Here is a 21,422-nt window from a genome sequence, read left to right as displayed (position 1 = left end):
CTGGGGCTGGAATTTGGGTTCTCAGCATAGTCGAGTGTGAACTCTGCTGGGTGCGAAGTTTCCTGGCCTCCATCTTTAGGGGGAGCAGTGAAGCAGTGCTGCCTTCATTCGTCTCTCTCCCTATCACCCCTCCCTCTTTTAATTTCTCTTTGATCTATCTAATAAAATAGATAAATAAACTTGAAGATTAAATTAAATCAACTAGATTTGGCAACTGCAAGTTCTCAAACAGGGAAACAGGCACAGGGAAATTAGGGGCCTGTGGAATTGGCTGAACTGGGATTTGAACCCAGCTGATTCTGCTGTAGATAGGTGAGAAAGGGGGAAAGAGTGAATGGGGGAAACTGGGGTGCAGAGGTTGGGGATGGAGGGAGCCCAGAGGACAGACAGCTGTCCCAGTGCTCAGCTAAATCTGTGTGTATTTACTTATTTACTTTTTTTTTATATAAAGATTTTATTGGGCTGGGAACACAGTATAATGGCTATGTAAGGAGATTTTGATGCCTGAGGCTCCGAGGTCCCAGGTTTAATCCCTAGCTCTACCACAAACCAGTACTGAGCAATGCTTTGGTCTTTCTGTCTCTCTCTTCCCCCAATTAATGTAAAATAAATAAAAAATATTTTTTTAAATATGTGTTTATTAGTGAGAGAGAAAACTAGAGCATCATTCTGATACATACAATACCAAGAATTGAACTCTGGGCTCCATGTTTTCAAGTCCAGAGCTCTCTTGCCATTGCACCACTTCTGGGGCCTCTGAATTAGTGTTTATTTCCAGGGTCTCCTCCAGGCTCAGATTGCAGGAAGTTATGTCCCCCCTACCCCCCAAGTTTCCTGTGGTTCCCGCCCCCGGATCAGGGGGAGGGGGGGCGCTGCACTTCCTAGCTGGGGCTGGAGTCCCCTCTCTCAGTCCAGATAACCCACAGGCCTTGCACTCCCGGGGCGCTTCCTGCACACAGCGCGGTGGGCGTGGGCCTGGCTCGTCCCCTCCCCGCCTCCCCTCTGCCCCAGCAGGGAGCAGGACCACAGACGAAGGCAGGCGGGGCAGAGCGACCATGGCGGGGACTCGGGCGGTCCTGCCGCCTCTTGTCCTGCTGCTCACGGGTCTGGTGGCCGCCTCAGAGACTCAAGGGGGTAAGGTGGGGCGCGGGGTGGGGTTTGCTGTGCACCCCAACTCTTGCTCAGCTCAGTCTTGGGGGACCATCTCGTACCAGAGCTGCTTGCCCTGCCTCCGCTCTGAATGCGTGTTCCCTGGTCCTCCCAGTCCGCAGAGGAGCCAGGAGCCTGCTTGGTGGGGCCAGCAGGGAAGCTGGGGCCGAAGTCTGTGGCGGGTAAGGGGAGTTGGGGGTGGCTGGGGGTATCCCAGCTCAGGCATGGGGAGGAATTCCTGCAGGCGGCCACAGGAGAGAGAGGCTGCCAGGGAATCTGGAGTTAATTATTTGTCCTAGAAGGAGGCCCAGCTGGAGCTGACTCTGAGTCTCTGTGTGTGTCCTCTTCTGGGGGTGGAGGAGTGGGAGTAGGCAGGCATGGAGGGGGCATCGCAGAAGGGGTATGGGAAAGGGGAGTCAAACAGGTTTTGTGCCACGCTGGAGGAGCTCTTTCTTTCTTTTTTCTTGGGGGGGGGGGGTTCCCTGCGAAGACCAGCCCAAATTTCCCCCTTCCAGGACACTTGAGAACTCCCCAACATCTCCTGATCCCCTTTTTGTGTAGAGGAGGAATCTGGGGTCAATGGTTGGGGTAGGGGCTGGAGTTAGGGCTTGGACACCAGGTTCTGGGGTGCGCTTCCTAGTGTTGAAGTGGGTTTGGGGTGGGAATGGCTACAAGAGGTGTGGGTGCTAACTTTTACTGGGGTGCCAAAACTGGGACATTAGCAGGGAGACTGACAAGGGTGCTCTTGGAAAGCACTCAGAGGTGGGTTTGAGAGGAACAACAGGTGGAGGCTGGGAGGACAGTCTGGAGTGGAAGCTTAGAGGAGAGGGGGGGAGCTAGTGAGAATGCTGGGGTTTGTGAAGGAGTACATAAAGGAGAAGCTATACCCCAACTTGCTGGAGAGGTGGGAATGGCATTAACAGAGCCAAGGGACCAAGGGCAACATGTTTGGAAAGAGGAAAGCTAGGTTTGGGGCTAAATCTACACACACACACACACACACACCTCCCAACTTGGTGGCAACAGAAGGGGTCAGTTGGTGGCATTGTTCCCTCTGCTTTATAGGACTTGTGCTAGTGAGAAACTCACTTATTTTTGCCTCAGGGCTTTGCTGGGACTTCTTGCCTGCATGATGCCACCTTTCCTGGTGGATTTTCCTTTTTTAAAAAAAATATCTTAAATTATCTTTATTTATTGGATAGAGACAGCCAGAAATCCAGAGGAGAGGAGAAGATAGTGAGGAAGAGAGATAGAGAGACACCTGCAGCCCTGCTTCATCACTTGTGAAGCTTTCCCTCTGCAGGTGGGAACCAGGGGCTTGAACCTTGGTCTTTGTGCACTGTAATGTGTTCACTTAACCAGGTGCACTGCCATCCTTCCTCCTTATTTTATTTTTGGATCTTTGTAAAGAAAAAGAGGGTGAGAGACAGAGGAGAGACTACCATACTCTTCCACCATTTGTGAAGCCTCCTCCGTGCAGGGTGCTCCCATGTGGTGATTGGGGGCTTGAACCTGTGTCCTTGAGCATGGCAAAGTGTGCATCTTACCCAGTGAGCTGTCACCCACATGACCCTAGTATGTGTGTTTGTTTTATTTGAGGAACCTGAGCCTCACATGTGCATGATTAAAAAATAATTATTATTTATTTAAGTATTTTGATAGCACAAAGAGAAACTGAGGAAAAGAAGAGCTAGAGAGGGAGAAAGAGAGAGACACCTGCAGAACTATTTCACAGCTCATGAAGCTTCCTTCTTGCAAGTGGGGGCTGGGGTCTTGAAGCCAAGTCCTTGTGCATGGTGGCATGTGCGCTCAGCTGGGCGCACCACTGCCCAGTCTCCTGCATGGTATTTCTTCTACTCCTGAGACACTTTTTCATCCAGTTAAAGGGACACAGAGAGGGAGAGACACCACAGCTTGAGCTGCTCCTGGTGCTGCGGCCCCTTCCTTGTGGTGCTGAGGGCTCTAACCTGGGCCAGGACTGTGGCAAGGCAGGCATCTTACCCAGGGAGCTGCCCAATAAATCTTTTTTTAATGAATTAATGCATTAGTTTATTGATGAGAAAAGAAGAAGCTCTCTGAGCAGTACTCTGGCACATGAGGTACCAGGGATTGAACTCAGGACCTCACAAATGCAAGTTCAAGTCCCCACCCCTGCACCACCTGGAAGTCTCACCCCGGATTCTTGTGCCCTGCAGGTGAAGCTGCCCCCAGGGAGCGTCCTGGGCTCACTGACACACATGATTTTGAGCCCCAACTGCAGGCACACTCTTTAGCCCTGGCTGGGGGCACCCAGAATCAGCAGGGCTCCCTGAAGGAGCGTCTGGAAAGGCTGGAGGCTGAGCTGGTGGAGCTCAGAGAGCAGGTACCCTGGGGGAAGGAGGCAGGGTTGGTGGAAAGGGGAGGAGGGTCAAATTCTGGGCGGCAGGGAACCTCTGGGGCTGTAGCATAGCTTTACTTTAAATGCATGTGGAGAGGCTGGGAGCTAGTCCTTTGGGTATAGCACCTGCCTTCCATGTACAAGGGCCTGGGTTCAAGCCCCAGCACTCTATGCGAGCACCATGACAGCATGGGTTGGGAGAAGCTCCTTGGATGGTGGAACAGTGCTGTTTTTGTCCTCTCTCTCCCTCTCTCTCTCTCTCTCTCTCTCTCTCTCCTCTATCTATTTATCTCTCATCTCTGTCTCTTAAGAAATCAACAGTGAGAAAATTGGACCAACGAAGCCACTCAGCATGTACTTAAGGCCCTAGGTTTGTTTCTTGGTGCTGCATAAAAAAAAAAAAAAAACAAACAATAAATAGGACCAGGGAGACAGCATAGAGGTTTATGCAACAGACTTTCATGCCTGAGGCTTCAAAGTCTCAGGTTCAGTCCCCAGCACCACCAGCAACCAGAGCTGAGCAGAGGTGTGGTGAAAAGAAGAAAAGAAACAAACAAACAAACAAAAAACACCAACACACAGAGATACCCAGCATATAAATAAATCTTTGCACATGGAGAAGTTCTTATTGGCTGTCAAATGCACTATCAATCTTAATGTGCAAGTTTTCTTTCCTTGTAAAGCATTTCTTATAAAAAATTAATTAGTTTATTTTATTGATAGGACAGAGAGAGCTTGAGTGAGAAGGAGGAATAGAGAGGGATAGAGACAGACACCTGCAGCACTGACTCCCAGAATCTAGAAGCTTCCCCCCTTGCAAGTGGGGACTGATTTTTTTTTTTTTGCCTCCAGAGTTATCACTGGGGCTCAGTGTCTGCACCGAATCTGCTGTTCCTGGAGGCTATTTTTTCTCCTTTGTTGCCCTTGTTGTGGTGGTGGTTATTATTGTTGTTATTGGTATCATTGATGTTGGATAGGATAGAGAGAAATGGAGAGAGGAGGGGAAGTCAGAGAGGGAGAGAGAGAGACACTTGCAAACCTGCTTCACCCCTTGTGAAGCGACTCCCCTGCAGGTGGGGAGCCAGGGGCTTGAACCAAAATCCTTAATCTGGTCGGTGACAGAACTTCTAGATCTGCTTTGTCAAAACTAACATCCTGGAGGCTCTTCAACTGGATGCTAGAACCATTGTCTTTAGCTGTTGATGAGGTGGCCTCTCCAAGGTCCAAAGGAGAGGTAGAGGGTGAGTGGTTTGACACCCCCACCCCCGTCCCCGGGAGCCTATCCAGACCCCAAAGCACTGAGCATTGTGCCTGAGTGGGATGCCGACTGTAGAGAGGACCCCACTCCCTCAGAGCTGTCAGATTTCCTTCTCCTGCCTCACTGATGGTGGGGGACCAGCACTCCATCTCTCTCTGCTCCCCCAGAAGCGGGTGCTGCAGACTCGGGTGAGCCAGCTGGAGTCTTGTGAATGCCGCCCGGCTTCTGCCACATGCTGGGGGTTGGGGCGCTCCTGGCCTGAGGGGGCCCACTGGAAGCCCGACGACTGCACCACCTGCCACTGCCTGGTGAGTTTCCAGGAACCCCCACCTGTCACTGTTCCAAATGTGAAACAGTAGGTGCTGCTATCCTCTCCCCCCAAGGTACTGTTGATACTTTCTGGGGTTCAGCCCTCACACACACGGTGACCATTCTGGGGGGTTCTTTTGAATTAAACCTGGCAGTGGGCAAGGACAGCAGTGAGAATGGAGTGGCTTGCCTCCCTGCCCTCACTGTGCTCCTCTGCCTTGCCCCTCTGGCCTGCCCCAGCCAGGGGCAAGGGTTTGGTTCTGGAAGCCCCGGCACCCTGGGGCTTTGATGCCTCCCACAGCCACCTTTCTGCCTTGTCCCCAGGAAGGAGCAGTAAGCTGTACCCAGTCGCCATGCCCGACAGGCCCCTGCCTGGAGCCAGGAGGGTGCTGCCCGCACTGTGAGCCAGGTCAGCCAGGTCAGCCTGCTCTGGGGCCTCCCACCTACCACACACCTCTGGGGTCCCCAACCGGGTCCCCCACCCCACATACTCTGGAGTCTCGGAGTTGATGGGTAACAAAGAAAAGGGACACACACAGATTGTAGGACATGTGGTGCCTTCAGGTCACTGCTGGCCTGCCATGTTGGAGAAAGAGAGAGAGACAGACTTCCATGAAAGTGAAATATCCTAGAAATACTATTAGCTGCACTTTCTTTGCTGTCACCTGCTGGATAGTTGTGGTAAATACTTGTCTCTGAGGTCTGTGGCCCTTTGATGCAATAGTCCTGGGATGGGGCATTTATTTGGGGACCTGGCTTTGATTTTGCAGGCTGCCCTGAAGGCCACAAAGCTGGGGAAACATGGCAACTGGAGCCCTGCGTCATTTGCACCTGCCAGGTGAGGGAATCGGGACCTGGCCCCAACCACTGCCCATGTCTCTACTGGGGGCGGGACAGGACCACGGCCGCCACCACTGCTGCCTCAACAGCAGCAGGGAGGGCTCACTGTGTGCCCGCAGGCAGGGACCGTGCGGTGCCAGGGGCCCTCATGCTCAGAGCTCAGCTGCCGGGAGAGCTACACGCCTCCGGGCCAGTGCTGCCCTGTCTGCCGGCCAGGTGATCCCTCCTCCCCCGCCCCCTCTGCTCTGACTCTCCTGGGGACCCTGTCTGGTGTGTGTGTGTGTGTGGGAGTTTGTCATGCTTGTCCTCGGGAGAGGGCCTCCCCCTGATCCCACTCTTTGCTAACCAGCCCGTCCTCTCCACAAACCCCCAGGCTGTGAGTATGAAGGGCAACTCTATGAGGAGGGGGCTGACTTCCTGTCTAGTTTCAACCCTTGCATACGCTGCTCCTGCCTGGTGAGTCCTAGCACCTTGTTCCTGGTCCCGCCCCGTCCCTGGCCACGCCCACAGTCTGCCAGCTCCTTACAACCTTACTCCTCCCTGGCCACACCAATTAGCCTGCCAACCCTTCATAAGTCTTTCAAGCCTTTTGCCTGGAGAGTCCTCTCTACCCCTGCCATGCAGGGTACATCTTGAGGCTTCCCAGCTAACCCTTCATTGCAGAGGAACCTGGTCCACTGTCTGCCTGTGACGTGCCAGCCCAGCCCCTGTCCTAAACCCGTTCTGAGGCCCGGCCACTGCTGCCCCACCTGCCCAGGTAAGAGCCCTGGCCCTATTGTATAGCTCCAAAGGGGGCACACCTTACCATGAATGAGGATCGGGTTCAGCTACCAAGTGGGTAGCTTCATGAGTGGTAGAGCAGTACTGTGGTGTCTTTAAAAAATACAGAAGTGGCCCAGGAGGGGGAGCAGAGGGTAAACTATCGGATTCTCAATCATGAGTTTGATGCCCAGCTTCGCATGTACCAGAGTGATGCTCTTTCTTAGGCACTGGGAGTCACAGAAGGTTGTAGGCAGAGGCATAGTGAGGTCTGGTTTGGGCTCAAGAGCGAGCCCTCTGAGGGCATGTGGAGGAGGGTGGGGCAAGGCTGAAGCTGGGGCTCACGCCTCCTCTTTGCCCATTCCCCAACCCCCCATTCCCAGGCTGCACAGAAGACGATGTTCATAGGGAACATGGCCAAGAGTGGACTGCGCCCGGGGACCCCTGCCAAATCTGCCAGTGCCTGGTGAGTCCCCAGATGCAGGCCTACCCCCTTCATTCCTTCCACCCCCTGAGCACATCCTGCAGGTGCTGAGAAAGGGCAGGAGAAACCAATTGGACTTGAGGCACTGAGGTCTGCTCTATTTTCTACTGCATGTGGCCACAGAACCCAGTGAAATGTCACTGTGACGGGGAGCAGGGGATAGCTCTCTCCATGGAGTGCGCACACTTTACCATGTCCAAGGACCTGGGTTCAAGCCCCCAGTCATCACTTGGGAGCACCATTTAAAGGGGGAGCTTCATGAGTGGTGGAGCAGCAGTGCTGTGGTATTTCTCCTCCTCAGCCTGTCTCTCTCTCTCTCTTACCTTCCCTCTCAGTAGACCTCCATGAATTCTAGAGGCATGAAGCCTTGGTTGCAAAATCAAATCAAATCAAAGGTGTAAAATGTCAAAAGAGAAAGTAGTGTTGCTCCCCAGTGAGAAGAGCTGTAAGTGTAAATTACACACTTAGACTTCAAAGACGGTCTCAGAAAAAGGAAGTGTGCAATATCTTAGTACTTCACGTGAAAATCACCTTTTGGCTCCATGAGGTTGAACGGAGTCTATCATCAAATTTGAATTTCACCTCTTTTTTGGTTTGCTGTCTTCATGAGATGTTTAAAAAAAAAATGAGTTAACATTGCTTTACAAAACTACAAGATTTCAAGGGTGCAGTTTCTTTCTATTTATTTATTTGATAGAGACAAAGAGAAATCAAGAGGGAAGGGGAAGATAGAGCATCCATCCATGAAGCTTCTACTCTGCAGGAGGGGACTAGGGGCTTGAACCTGGGTCCTTATACATTGTAACATGTGTGCTCATCCGGGTGCTTCACCACCCAGCCCCTTTAAGGGCGCAGTGTCACGTGTACACCTTAGTGTCCAACTCGCAGCTTCTTCTTTCCTTTTCCTTTCCTCTCTTTTCTTTTCCCTGGGTTCTCCCAAATGATGGCGTGTGTGTGCAATTAACTGGGTGCGCCACCCCCCAATGCGTTTTTAAATTTTTTAAAAATTATCTTTATTTATTGGATAGAGACAGCAAGGTATCGAGAAAGAAGGGGGAGATCACTCTCAAAGCTTTCCCCCTACAGGTGGGGACGGGGGTTCGAACCCAGGTCCTTGCGCACTGTAACATGTGCACTCAACCAGGTGCGCCACCGCCCGGCCCCCCAATGCAGTTTTTTTTGAATGTTTAGATGTCAAAAATTTGGTAGGGAAGCAAGTGACACCAGGGAAAGTACAACAACCTAGAGGCAGAAAGTAGCTCACCGTGTAGAGCATAACCCTTGCTGTGCATGAAACCCAGGGTTTGAGCCCTGGTACCACATGGCTACACTATGGGTAGCACTGGGGGAGGTCCACAAATGGTGCAGTGATATGGTGTCTTTCCTTCTTGCTCTGTGTCTGTCTCTGTCTCTCTGTCTTCCTTTCTCCTTTCTCTAAAAAAAAAAAAAAGACTGGTGAATTTGGGCCGGCCAGGTCTCTGAGCAGTATCACACATATAAGAAATACTTGGTTTGGGGGTCAGGTGGTAGCACAGCAGGTTAAGTGCACATGGTGCGAAGCTCAAAGACCAATGTAAGGATTCGAGCCCCTGGCTCCCCACCTGCATGGGGTGGTCACTTCACAAGTGGTGAAGCAGGTCTGTAATTGTCTCTCCTCTCCCTCTCTCTCTCTGTCTTCCCTTCCTCTCTTGATTTCTCTCTGTCCTATCTAACAACAATGACATCAATAACAACAATAACAATAATAACAACAACAAGGGAAACAAAAATGGGGAAAAAATAGCCACCAGGAGCAGTGGATTCACAAACCCCAGCAATAACCCTGGAGGCAAAAAATTAAATTAATTTTTTTTTAAGTATGGTGTGGATAGGAGAGGTATCATAATGGTTATGCTAACAAACTCTCAGGCCTGAGACTTGTAGATCCTTGGTTCAATCCCCAGTATCACAATAAGCCAGAGATGAGCAGTGCTCTGGTAAAAAATAATAATAATAATAATACTTGGTTCATTCCTTATGCCACATTTAAATAAAAGTCAAAACACTTAAAGGTGGCTTGGAAGGTGACAAAGTAACTGACCTGGAAGTACGAGGTCCTGAGTTTGATTCCTGTTGTTGCACATGTCACAGTAATGACCTCTCTCTCTCTCTCTCCTCTATCTCTCTCTCTCGTTAATAAATAAAAAAATTATATTTTCTCCTTTCTCCTCCTCCCCTTTTTTATAGAGGTGAAAAACAGAAACAGATCAAGAGGGAGAGAGGACAGGGGACAGAGGAAGAGTGAGAGAGAGAAACCTGTAGCCCTGCTTCACCGCTCGTGAAGCTTGCCCCCTGCAAGTGGGGACTTGGGGCTTGAACCCTGGTCCTCACACATGGTAATATGCGCACACTACTGGATGTGTCACCACCTGGCCCCTAAAGAAATACCTCTATAAATAAATAAATAAATACAAAAGGAGAGGGCAGGTGTTGGGTACACCTGTTTGAGCTCACATGTTAACTTGTGCAAGAATCTGGGTTCTACTCCCACTTCCCACCTACAAGGGGATGCTTCATGAGTGGTGGAGTAATTCTGCAGGTCTCTCTCTCTCTCTCTCTCTCTCTCTCTCTCTGCCTGTCTTCCCCTCCCCTCCCAATTTCTCTTTTTCCTATTGAAGGAAGGGGGGAGAGAGAGAGAGGAAGAGAGAGAAAAGGATAGCTGAGTGTCCAGTGTCATTTCTGCCACCTGACAGCTGATATGCCCCATATGTCCACCCCACCCCCCAGGAGGGCCACATTCAGTGTCGCCAGCGGGAATGTGCCAGCTTGTGTCCATACCCTGCCCGGCCCCTCCCGGGCACCTGCTGCCCTGTGTGTGATGGTGAGTCAGTGCCCCCCACAAACACAGTAGAGGACGTGGGGGCCTCCAGGAGGGTCTCACGTGCCTTCTCCCCTGCAGGCTGTTTCTTGAATGGGCGTGAGTACCACGATGGGGAGCTGGTGCGCTCTGGGGACTCCTGCTCTCTCTGCCACTGCGCAGTGAGTGTAGCCGCTGGGTGGGGGTGTGGGGGGGCCTGGGCTCGGGCCTGCCTCTCCTACGCTCACCCCCCACCTCCATTTGGCAGAACGGGAGTGTCCAGTGTGAGCCCCGGCCCTGCCCGCTGGTGCCCTGCAGTCACCCTGGCAGAGTTCGTGGTCAGTGCTGCCCGGTCTGTGATGGTGAGTGGAGGCTTGAGTCGCCAGCAGGGGCAGGCTCCATGGGAGGCGCCCTTGAGCTCACAACATGGGAGGAGGAGCTATCTGTCACCTACTGTCATCAGAGTCCTCACTGCGCCCTCTCTTGGCAAACTGGGTCACTCCTATTGGCGGGGACAGGCTGGCAGTGGGGAGAACTGGACAGATGAGGGTGGGGGCCACCCTTCAGCCCTGCCCCTCCCCCACCCTTCCCTGTCTTCCTGTCCAGGCTGTGAGTACCAGGGAAACCAGTACCAGAACCATGAGACCTTCCGCCTCCAGGAGGGCAGCCGCTGCCTGCGCTGCACCTGCCAGGTAGGTGCTCTCCCCTCCCGCACCTCTGCCCTACGCCTTCAGGGACTCTCACCTGTCGGGCTGGCTAGCTTCGCGGGAGGGAGAGAGAGAAGACCAGGGACTCATGGCTGAGTGGTATGCAGTTCAGTTTTTATTCATGTGGAACGCAGCGCAATCTAAGCTATCTCTAATCACAATCTTGTCTTTATATATCCTGAGGAGGAAGAGTCAGGTCCGAAAAGGATGTACATAGGATAGGGGGTGGGGAGAAGGAAAAAGCGTGCAAAACAGTGAGGATTAAACCAATGCCCTGGAGGCAGGGCGGTGCTTAGTTAACAGTGGTTATGTAAATAGAATACAGTGTTAAGCAGGGGGGATTAAACCAATGAAACAGAATGGGTCTTAGAAGCAGAATTTAGAAGCATAACCAACACTCAGCCATTCTCCCCCCAGGCCGGCGAGGTGGTTTGTGAGGAGCAGGGCTGCCCAGTGGCCCCCTGCACCCCGTCTGACTCCAGCCCCCAGCTCTGCTCAGGTGTGTGCGCAAGTGAAACAGCTGCAACCGGGTTTCCTCGGGTGGCTGGGGTGAAAGGGGGAGGCGCTGCTGAGCCTCTGGGGTGGGGGTTGTATGTCCCCCTAGAGGGAGGCGTTGCTAGGGTAACAGACCACACCCACCGTGCAGCCTGCGTGCTAGATGGAGAGGAGTATCCTGGGGGCATCCAATGGGAGCCCGAGGGTCAGCCGTGCACCACCTGCTCCTGTCAAGACGGGGTGCCCTTGTGTGGGGTTGTGCTGTGCTCTCCAGCACCCTGCCAGCACCCCACTCAGCCCCCTGGTGAGTGCCTCGCCATTCTGGCTCCACCACACACACCTTTCAGAGCCCACACCCCTGACCAGCCTGCTCTGCCCAGGTGCCTGCTGCCCGAGTTGTGACAGCTGCACCTACCAAGGCCAAGTGCACATCAACGGGCACAACTTCACTGAGTCAGGAAGCCCCTGTCGCACTTGCCGCTGCGAGGTATGCCCCCTGTTGGCCGCCGGCCTATGGAGTCCTAGTGGGGCCCATTCACACAGCCCTCTCCCCTGCACCCCAGGAAGGGACAGTGAGGTGCTCAGTGGTTCACTGTCCTCCCACCACCTGTGCCAGGCCCAAGATGGGACCCGGCCATTGCTGCCCCCAGTGTCCAGGTAGGTGTTGCTATTCGTGCCTTTGGAGGTGTGTATATGTGTGTGTGGAGGGGTATGTGGATTTGACCTTGCCCTTCCTTGGCCCATGAACTGAGCTGTTTCAGTCTGATACAGCTTAGACCTTTCCAGAACTCCCAGGTCTGGGAAGGTAGGAGGTTAGAATTTCTCCTTTTCCTCCTCTGCCTTCTTCTTTTTAAATAAGTAAATATCCTGTAGAAATACCGTGAAGTTAAATTTATTTTGCACCACCTCCAAGATTGCTTTTTTAAAAAGATGTATTTTCAGGGCCAGGTGGTGGTGGTGTTCCCAGTAGAACACACACTCTCATGTGCACCGACCTGGGATCAAACCATATATATATTCAGTGAGAGAGAGATACAAAAGGAGACACCAGAGCACTGCTAGGCTCTGGTTTATGGTGGTGCCAGGGACTGAACTTGGGACTTCACAGCCTCAACCATGAAAGTCTTTGTGTATCACCTTGAAGCTGCCTTCCCACCCTCCTGTCCCAGGCGACTTGTCTGCCAGGAAAGCCTTGCTCAGGTTGATTGGAGTATCTACTTGTGCAACTTGGGCTCCTGCCACAAACATTGGGGTCTGGCTTGTGGGACGTCAGGGACCAGGGTGCTTTGTGTCCCAGCCCTTCTGTGTGGGGTGGGAAGCGGCTGTGCCAGGGCGATCAGCACAGACACAGGTGCGCGCACACACCTGCGTTACCGCGCTGCTCCTGCAGGGGCACACTGCCCGCAGTCCCCGCGCCCGCGCCCGCGCCCGCGCCCTAGTGGCAGTCCCGTGGGACGCACCTCTAGGGCGGCCTGGCTACCCACCTGTCCCGACCTTTGTCCTCACCTCCCATCACACCCAGACTGCATCCTGGAGGAGCAGGCATTCCCCGACGGTGCGAGCTTCTCCCATCCCGGAGACCCCTGTCAGGAGTGCCGGTGTGAGGACGGCCAGGCCTTCTGCCAGCCTCGGTCCTGCCCCAGGGCTGCCTGTGCCCATCCTCTGCCAGGCATCTGCTGCCAGAACAACTGTGACGGTGAGCGAGGGGCACCAGCTTGTTGTGGGGGCGGCTCCTGGGACTGCCTGGGCCCAGCTGGGGGCATTTCCAACTGGGTTGGGGTTAGGGGTGCATGGGCATGCATGGGGTGGAGGTCAAGCAAGGCCTCCCACCGCCTCGAGCTGCCCTCTCTCCCAGGCTGTGCCTTTGGGGGGAAAGAGTACCCCAGCGGAGCTGACTTCCCGCACCCCTTGGACCCATGCAGGCTATGCCGCTGTCTGGTGAGCCGCCTTCTGCAGAGTGTGTGGGGGGGTGGGGCGGGGGGGACTTGGGAAGAGGCCCAGAGTGGCCCATAGGGGTTGGGACACTAACTGAGCCTGGAACGGCCACCTGTGCTCCACAGAGTGGCAATGTGCAGTGCCTGAGCCGCCGCTGTCCTCCCCTGCTGTGCCCAGAGCCTGTCCTCACCCCCGGAGAGTGCTGCCCGCAGTGCCCAGGTATGAGCTGCACCCCTTGGACCTCTGCTTCCCCCGGGGACCCCCTCTGCTGTCTCACTCTGGCCATCCCCTGACCCACCCTCTCGCCTCAGCCACCACCTCCTCAAGCTGCCTGATTTCCGGGGGTGCCACCCCCACGTGCCCCCAGGAGCACTTCTCCCCACCTGGTGACCCCTGTCGTCGTTGCCTCTGCCTGGACGGCTCTGTGTCCTGCCAGCACCTGCCCTGCCCGCCTGCACCCTGTGCCCACCCACGTCGGGGGCCTTGCTGCCCTTCCTGTGACGGTAACACCTGCAGTACCCTGTGTCTCCAATACCCACCACCTCCCTGCTCCCTCTTTCTCCCACAGCCCCCTTTCTCCAGCTCCAGATGGGGGACATTCAACATACCCTCCCTTCAAGTGTGCCCTTTGCAGGCCAGGGTTCTTAATAAGAATGAAGATTGGGCACCTGCCCAGGAGGTAACTGCAAGCTTGATGCCAGGAGTTCAGTCCCTCCCATGGCATGTGCTGAAACAACTCAGCCCTGCCCCCATCTCTCTCTCTCTCTCTCGTAATAAATCAACCTTAAAAGAAGAGAATTTGGGGGTTGGGAGTTGGGCAGTGGTGCACCTGGTTGATTGCACATGTTACTATGTGCAAGGATCCGGGTTCGAGCTCCCACTCCCTACATGCAGGGTGGAAGCCTCACAAGTGGTGAAGCAGTTCTATAAGTTTCTTTCTCTCACTCTCTCAATTTATCTCTGTCCTATCTACTAAAAAAGATAGGGAAAAAAAAGAGAAAAAATGGCAGCCAGGAGGGGTGAGTTTCCAGTGATGGCACCGAGTCTCAGTGATAACTCACCTGGCAATATAATTTTTGAAGTAAATAAAAAGAGAGACGTTGGGGCTAGTGAAATATCTCACTTGGATAGTGCACTGTTTCTGACATGTGGATGATCCAGGTTCGAGCCCAGCCCCCACCTCATTTAAGGAACCTTCAGTACTATGGTATTTCTCTTTTCCCCACCCCGCATGCCTTTCTGCCTAAAAAATAAAGAAATGAATTTGGAGGCTGGTGTTAGATTCAGTCTGCAGGGGCTGGGTGTTATGGGCCTGGTGAACCCCCAGCCCCTGCCCCCATCACCTGCTCCTCTCTTCCAGGCTGCCTGTACCAGGGAAGGGAGTTTGCCAGTGGGGAACGATTCCCGTCACCCTCTGCCACCTGCCAGGTCTGCCTTTGCTTGGAGGGGAGTGTCAGCTGTGAGCCCAGGGCTTGTGCCCCTGCACCATGCTCCTTCCCTGCCAGGAGTGACTGCTGTCCTATCTGTGATGGTGAGGTCCAGGGGCCTGGAGTGAGGGCAGAGGGCTGAGTAGAGCCATCTTCACTGCCTAAGAGTCCAAAAATAGAAAACACACAAACACCCCCCCAAAACATTAAGGGTTTAAGAGATAACAAAGCAATAGTGCACCAGACATGCACACCCAAAGCTGACGTTCAGTCCCTGGCACCGTCAAAGGTTAGAGCTGTGTGGTACTCTGCTCACACATGTGCTCTGTTTCCCCCCAAGAAAAATATTTAAAAAGAAAAGCACTGGGGAGTCGGGCTGTAGCACAGCGGGTTAAGCGCTGGTGGCGCAAAGCACAAGGACCGGCATAAGGATCCCGGTTCGAACCCTGGCTCCCCACCTGCAGGGGAGTCGCTTCACAGGCGGTGAAGCAGGTCTGCAGGTGTCTATCTTTCTCTCCCCCTCTCTGTCTTCCCCTCCTCTCTCCGTTTCTCTCTGTCCTATCCAACAATGACGACAACAACAATAATAAATAACTACAACAATAAGACAACAAGGGCAACAAAAGGGAATAAATAAATAAAATATTTTTTTAAAAAATTTTTTTAAAGACTTTAAAAAAAAAAAAGAAAAGAAAAGAAAAGCACTGGGGCCAGGTGGTGGTGCTCCTGGTTAAGAGCACACATTACAGTACACAAGGACCTGGGTTCAAGCTCCAGGTCCCCACCTGCAGAAGGAAAGCTTCCACGAGTGGTGAAGCAGGGCTGCAGGTGTCTCTCTGTTTCTCTCCCTCTCTTATTTCCCTCGCCCCTCTTAATTTCTGTCTGTCTCTATCCAGTGATAAATAAAATAAAAATTAAAAAATACTAACATGACCTTAAAATAAAATTAAAAGAAAAGAACTTGCTGAACACCTTTATTTTCTCCTGGGGCTGTTAATGTTTGATTGTGTGCTCTTGGACAAGTTACATGACTTCTCCCGCTAACACCACGTTAAAAAAAGGTCATGGTTTTGTAAAATACACATAATATAAAATGTACTATCTCAATTATGTTCACGTGTCATTCTGGGCCCGGTTTGAACTCTGGTGAGAAAAACTCTCCCAGATGGAGTCCCCACCTCTTTGGTGACATAAATACTGTCTCAGCAATCTTTGCCACCTGCAGCTTCATCTAATATTTTCTTCAAACTCAGTCCCTTTCAGATAAGTGTACTATTTTCCTTTTAATTTTGGATAGAAAGGGAAAGAAAGACAGGAGAAAGAGACAGAGAACAAGAGGAGACAGATTATGATGGAGAGTGAGATAGGGACGAGAGTCAGTAAGAATGAGAGAGAGAGAATGAGAGAGAAAGAGAGATGGAGAGAGGAGAGACACCACTGCACCGTGGAGTTTCCTGTGGTGCATAATGGTCTTATGTGGTGCCCAGGACTTGAACCCAGGTCTTTGAGCTTGGTTAAGTGTGCATTCTACTGGGTGAACTATCTTCCAGACTCCTAATAGACTTATTTAAAAAGTAGTCTATCATAACCTAGATGGGAAATTGGATGCCAGGCAGTGGTGCACCTGGTTAAGTACACACACTACAATGTGCAAGGACCTGGGTTCAAGTCCCTGATCCTCACCTGCAGGGAGAAATATTCACAAGTGGTGAAGCAGGGCTACACATGTCTCCTTTTCTGTTTTCCTCTCCCCTCTCAATTTCTGTCTCTATACAATAATAAATAAATAAAAATAATAACAAGAAAATTAGATGCGTCAGCATTAGGAAAGCATCATAAAAGTGATTCTAAATATAAACACAATATTAAGCTCTAGGCAGATTCTTGGTGTGCCAAGACTTTGAGTCTGCCTGGATGTCATACTCTTTTTATTTCTTATTTACTTATTTTGGGTAGGGGCAGAGAGAAATTGAGAGGGAGGGAGGAGGTAGAGAGTGAGAGAGAGATGCCTGCAGCCCTACTTCTCCACTTGTGAAGCTCCCTCCCTGCAGGTGGGGGCTGGGGGTTTGAACCTGGGTCCTTAAGCACTCTAATGTATACTTTCAACCGGGTACACCACCACCTGACTCCTACAGGACCCCTCCCCGCCCCCATCATTGCCAGGACTTCCCTGGTCTGGGATGGCTTTTCAGATAGGAAGAGTGGAACAGAGACAGCGAGGGAAAGACATCATAGCACTGAAGCTCCCCTAGTGCTAGGGGGGCTGGGCTTGAACCCGCACTGTGTGTATGCACTTCCTTTTTTAATTTTCTTAAATTGTTATTATTTATTTTCCCTTTTGTTGCCCTTTTTATTGTTTTGTTGTTGTTGTTATTGTTGTTTTATTGTTGTTGTTGATGATGTCGTCATTGTTAGATAGGACAGAGAGAAATGGAGAGAGGAGGGGGAGACAGAGAGGGGGAGAGAAAGATAGACACCTGCAGACCTGCTTCACTGCTTGTGAAGTAACTCCCCTGCAGGTGGGGAGCTGGGGCTCGAACCGGGATCCTTACACCAGTCCTTGCGCTTTGTGCCACCTGCGCTTAACCCACTGCGCTACTGCCCTACCCCCGCACTTTTTTTCTTTTGCCTCCAGGGTTATTGCCAGGTCTCGGTGCCTGCATCACAAATCCACTGGTCCTGGAGGCCATTTTTTCCCTTTTGTTACCCTGGTTGTTTTGCCATTGTTGTGGTTATTATTATCGTTGTTATTGATGTCATTGTTGTTGGATAGGACAGAGAGAAATGGAGAGGGGGGAGAAAAAGATAGACTCCAGAAGACCAGCTTCACCGCCTGTGAAGCAACTCCCCTGCAGGTGGGGAGCCGGGGCCTCGAACCGGGATCCTTCCACCAGTCCTTGAGCTTTGCACCACGTGCGCTTAACCCACTGCACTACCGCCCAACTCCTGGCATTTCTTTTTTTTTTTTTAAGACTCTGAATCAGTTAGAGCCATGCTTGTTTCTCAGAAAAACTGAAAGGTATATGGTTCCTGTAGCCCCTGTACCACCATAATCAGCATTGCCACAGAGCCAGTGAGCCATCTGAGTCTACCTGACACCCTCACCCCAAGTGGCCTCTCTTTCTAGAAAAGTCTGATCACCAAGTATTGAATTGCTACTGAGGGCAGGCTGTCCTCACCTCTCATCATCAGGGAACTTGAAAAAGGGACCCTGAATCCACACCCCCCTCTCACTCAGCCATGCCCTACTCTCAGTCTTAGGGAGCTTGGTGTCAGCTGGCTCAATCTCTGTGTGGAGAGGGTCTCTCCTACAGGTTACAGGGAAGGGGCCCTATGCCAAGCCCCCTTCCCACTCCTCCATGCCCTTGTCCACTAGTCTGTGAGACCCCCTCCCTCCCCACACACACATATAATAGCCAGGTCTTTGAGACCTTGGTCTGAAGTTGGGCCCCTGGCCAGAGTACTTTGTTACTCTCCTCTCCACCTCCCCCTCCATTTCCCTGTCCCCTCCCTCTCTTCTCTTTTTCAGGCTGTGAGTATCTAGGGGAGTCTTACTTGAGCGGCCAGGAGTTCCCGGATCCTAGAGAGCCCTGTGGCGTGTGCACCTGCCTCACAGGCTCTGTCACCTGTGTTCCACGGCCGTGTGAACCCCCCATTTGCAGTCACCCCAGCACCCCACCCGGGGGCTGCTGTCCCACCTGTGAAGGTAGGAATAACAGCTTCCCCTCCCTGGAGAGGGTGCTCCACAAGCCCACAGTCCACATCTCCTGACCCCTCACTTGCGCCCCCTCCTCTACATCTTCCCCCTTGTCCCCTCGCTGAGTGTTGTCACCAGCCTGGAGGTACCAGCCCTGCAACCCTCAGCCCACCCTCCCAGGCCCAGCTGCCTCACTTGACTCCCTGGAGTGTTGTGTACACACACACACACACACACACACACACACACGAGGACAGGAAGTCCCTAGCCATCCTACATCCACACCTGCAGCCTGGTTAAAGCTCACCCACCCTTCAGCCCACCCTCTTGCCCCCTGCTCAATCGCTAAGCTCAGGTGGAGCCTCCCAGGTTGTATGTGTGTGTGTGTTAGGGTGTGTGTGGTACTGGAGTGTGTTCTGTGCCGCACATGTGTACGTGGTATGTTTGTAAGTGGTGCTCTGATGTGCTGTGATGTGGAAATGAGTGCTGCTCAGTGATGTGGTGTGGTTCATGGTGTGTGCATGGTGCTCTGGTGTTGTGTCTGTATGATTGTGGTGTGTGGGGTACCCTGGTCTGGGATGTTTACAAGTATGTGAGGTATGTGTGTGTATGTGGTGTGGTATTCTGGTGTTGTGTCTGTATGCTTGTGGTATGTGTGTGTGTGTGTGTGTGGTTTGTATGGTATATGGTGCTCTGGTATGTGTGTGTGTGTGTGTGTGTGTGTGTGTGTGTGTGTGTACGTACTCATGAGTGTGTGGTACATGGTGTTCTGGGGTGTTTTGGAAGACAGCAGTGGAGCCTTCTGATGGTAGCCTTTCCCCTCTGCTTCCCATAGGATGTCACTATCAGGGGGTTACTGTTGCCTCCGGGGAGACCCTCCCTGACCCCCTGGACCCCACTTGCTCCTTCTGCACCTGCCAGGTGAGATGGTCTTTGGAGACCAGGTGACCCCTCCTCCTAGGTTCTCCTGCCTGGCCAAGAAGTGCTGTGTCCTTCCCATATCTCAGGGCCCTTCTGTGATAGGGGTGGGATGGGGTCCTGGCCTGTCATAGCCTGGTTGGGGGGAGTGATGCTGAGTGGGGGACACTAGTGGACGTGACCTCTGCCCCCTAGGACGGTTCCATGCGCTGCCAGAAGAAGCCGTGTCCTCTAGCCCTCTGCCCTCACCCCTCCCCAGGGCCCTGCTTCTGCCCTGTGTGCCACAGTGAGCCCCCAAACGCTCCCCCCTCCTGAGGCTGACCTGGAAGAGCTGACGCCCCAACCCAGGAGCCCTCTCACTGCCTGCAGGCTGCGTCTCCGGGGGCCGGGAGCACCAGGACGGGGAGGAGTTCCAGGGCCCCAGTGGCAGCTGTGAGAGGTGTCACTGCCAGGTAGGGCGGGGAGGACCCCTGGGCCTTAGTACACTTAGCCCAGGGGTCAGGCCTGACACTCACCTGTCTCACAGGACGGCCAGGTCAGCTGCGTGCAGCTGCGGTGTCCACCCCTGCCCTGCCCGCTCCAGGTCACAGAGCCAGGGCGCTGTTGCCCACGCTGCCGAGGTGAGCACCCCCAAATGTGGGGACCCCAGACATGTCCTTGTGCCCAGTCATCCCCTTCATCTCTCCCCCACCTCCCTTGAACCTCTAAAAAAAAATAAAATCACCTCCTTTCAAAGCTGCCCCCTTTCCAGCCACCTGCCACCCCTAGTAAACATTAGGACTGGTAACTTTTATATTTTTAATGTTTTTTAATATTATTTTTTTATTTTGAATAGAGAGAAGTTAAAAGGGAAGGGGGAGATGGGCAGACAGACATACACAGAGAGAGACCTCCAACTCTGCTTGATCACTCAAGAAGCTTCCCTCTCCTGCAGGTGGGGGCCAGGGGCTTGAACCCCGGTCCTTGCTCACTGTAATATGTGTGTCTAAACAAGTGTGTCACCACCTGGCCCCTAGGATCACAGATTTTTATTATATTTGTTGTCACTGGGGTTTACTGCGCCAGGCTGGCCATTTCAGATAGAGCGACAGAGAGACAGAGACCACAGTATCAAAGCTTTCTCCAGTGCAGTGGAGGCCAGCATAGCAAGGCAGGCACACCACCCAGGTGAGCTATCTTGGATGAGTGACATTTAACTTATCTAATTATTTATTTTTAACCAGAGCACTTACTGGCTCTGGCTTATGGTAGTGCAAGGGTTGAATCTGGAACTTCAGAGTCTCAGGTACGAGAATCTCTCTGCATAACCATTATGCTATCTACACCCCTCCCACATAGTTAACTTTTTAAAAGATGTAGTTTTTCTAAAAATATTTATTCCTTTTTGTGTCCTTGTTGCTTTACTGTTGTAGTTATTATTGCTATTGATGTCATCATTGTTGGATAGGACAAAGAGAAATGGAGAGACGAGGGGAAGACAGAGAGGGGGAGAGAAAGATAGACACCTGCAGACCAAAGAGAAATGGAGAGACGAGGGGAAGACAGAGAGGGGGAGAGAAAGATAGACACCTGCAGACCTGCTTCACCACCAGTGAAGCGACTCCCCTGCAGGTGGGGAGTCGGGGGCTCAAACCGGGATCTTTACGCTGGTCCTTGCACTTTGCACCGCCTGCGCTTAACCTGCTGCGCTACCACCTGACTCCCAAGATGTAGTTTTTTTATTTATTACATATGAGAAGAGAGAGTTCCATGTGAGGCAGAGAAGAGAGAGAGACAGAGAGAGAGAGAGACACAGAGACAGAGCATGAAGTCAGAGAACTCTGGTATGTGTGAGTCCAGGGATCAAACAGGGAACCTCAGGCATGAAAGTTTGATGTTCTTCGAGTTGAATCATTTCCCCTGCTGCAGTAGTTGGCCTAAACATGTATTTATTTTTGGATAAAGACAGACACTGAGAAGGAAGGAGAGAGGCGGGGAGAGACCCCTGCAGCACTGCTTCACCTATTGTGAAGCTTTCCCCCTGCAGGTGGGAACCAGGAGCTTTAACCAGAGTCCTTATAAACTGTAACATGTGAGCTCAAACAGGTATGACACTGCCTGGGCCCAATAGTTGGCATTTTTAATGAGAGAGAAGGAGGGGGAAGTTGGGGGGAAAGAGAGGGAGATAGAGACAGATGCTAAGGAGAGAAAGTGTGGCCAGAACACTTCTCAGCTCTGGCTTATGGTGGTGC

General features: G+C 52.4%; 1 protein-coding gene across 5 annotated transcripts in view; it reads left to right on the top strand.

The window, feature by feature from the left end:
- The first annotated feature begins 910 nt into the window (after positions 1 to 910).
- KCP (kielin cysteine rich BMP regulator) overlaps positions 911 to 21,422 on the top strand; it is a 35,544-nt gene continuing 15,032 nt past the window's right edge. The window contains exons 1-27 of one of the 5 annotated variants that reach the window (XM_060196533.1): positions 911 to 1,134; positions 3,345 to 3,511; positions 4,952 to 5,092; positions 5,418 to 5,502; positions 5,864 to 5,931; positions 6,053 to 6,149; positions 6,307 to 6,389; positions 6,597 to 6,690; positions 7,076 to 7,158; positions 9,943 to 10,036; positions 10,115 to 10,194; positions 10,281 to 10,374; positions 10,619 to 10,704; positions 11,137 to 11,218; positions 11,366 to 11,518; positions 11,595 to 11,701; positions 11,778 to 11,871; positions 12,384 to 12,910; positions 13,137 to 13,175; positions 13,275 to 13,368; positions 13,461 to 13,652; positions 14,510 to 14,680; positions 18,106 to 18,282; positions 19,109 to 19,194; positions 19,387 to 19,477; positions 19,561 to 19,643; positions 19,718 to 19,811. In XM_060196533.1, coding sequence (XP_060052516.1) covers positions 1,056 to 1,134; positions 3,345 to 3,511; positions 4,952 to 5,092; positions 5,418 to 5,502; positions 5,864 to 5,931; positions 6,053 to 6,149; positions 6,307 to 6,389; positions 6,597 to 6,690; positions 7,076 to 7,158; positions 9,943 to 10,036; positions 10,115 to 10,194; positions 10,281 to 10,374; positions 10,619 to 10,704; positions 11,137 to 11,218; positions 11,366 to 11,518; positions 11,595 to 11,701; positions 11,778 to 11,871; positions 12,384 to 12,910; positions 13,137 to 13,175; positions 13,275 to 13,368; positions 13,461 to 13,652; positions 14,510 to 14,680; positions 18,106 to 18,282; positions 19,109 to 19,194; positions 19,387 to 19,477; positions 19,561 to 19,643; positions 19,718 to 19,811 — 3,241 coding nt within the window. In that variant the 5' untranslated portion in view covers positions 911 to 1,055. Of the gene's footprint in view, positions 1,135 to 3,344; positions 3,512 to 4,951; positions 5,093 to 5,417; positions 5,512 to 5,863; positions 5,932 to 6,052; positions 6,150 to 6,306; positions 6,390 to 6,596; positions 6,691 to 7,075; positions 7,159 to 9,942; positions 10,037 to 10,114; positions 10,195 to 10,280; positions 10,375 to 10,618; positions 10,705 to 11,136; positions 11,219 to 11,365; positions 11,519 to 11,594; positions 11,702 to 11,777; positions 11,872 to 12,383; positions 12,911 to 13,069; positions 13,176 to 13,274; positions 13,369 to 13,460; positions 13,653 to 14,509; positions 14,681 to 18,105; positions 18,283 to 19,108; positions 19,195 to 19,386; positions 19,478 to 19,560; positions 19,644 to 19,717; positions 19,812 to 21,422 lie in introns of all 5 variants that reach the window. The other 4 variants (XM_060196535.1, XM_060196534.1, XM_060196536.1 and 1 more) reach the window with 4 other exon arrangements.

This window comes from Erinaceus europaeus, chromosome 8 (genome assembly GCF_950295315.1).
Source record: "Erinaceus europaeus chromosome 8, mEriEur2.1, whole genome shotgun sequence".
NCBI classification, from domain to species: Eukaryota; Metazoa; Chordata; class Mammalia; order Eulipotyphla; family Erinaceidae; genus Erinaceus; species Erinaceus europaeus.
Note: the sequence above shows the minus strand (reverse complement) of the source record. Positions and strands in the feature narration are given on the sequence as shown.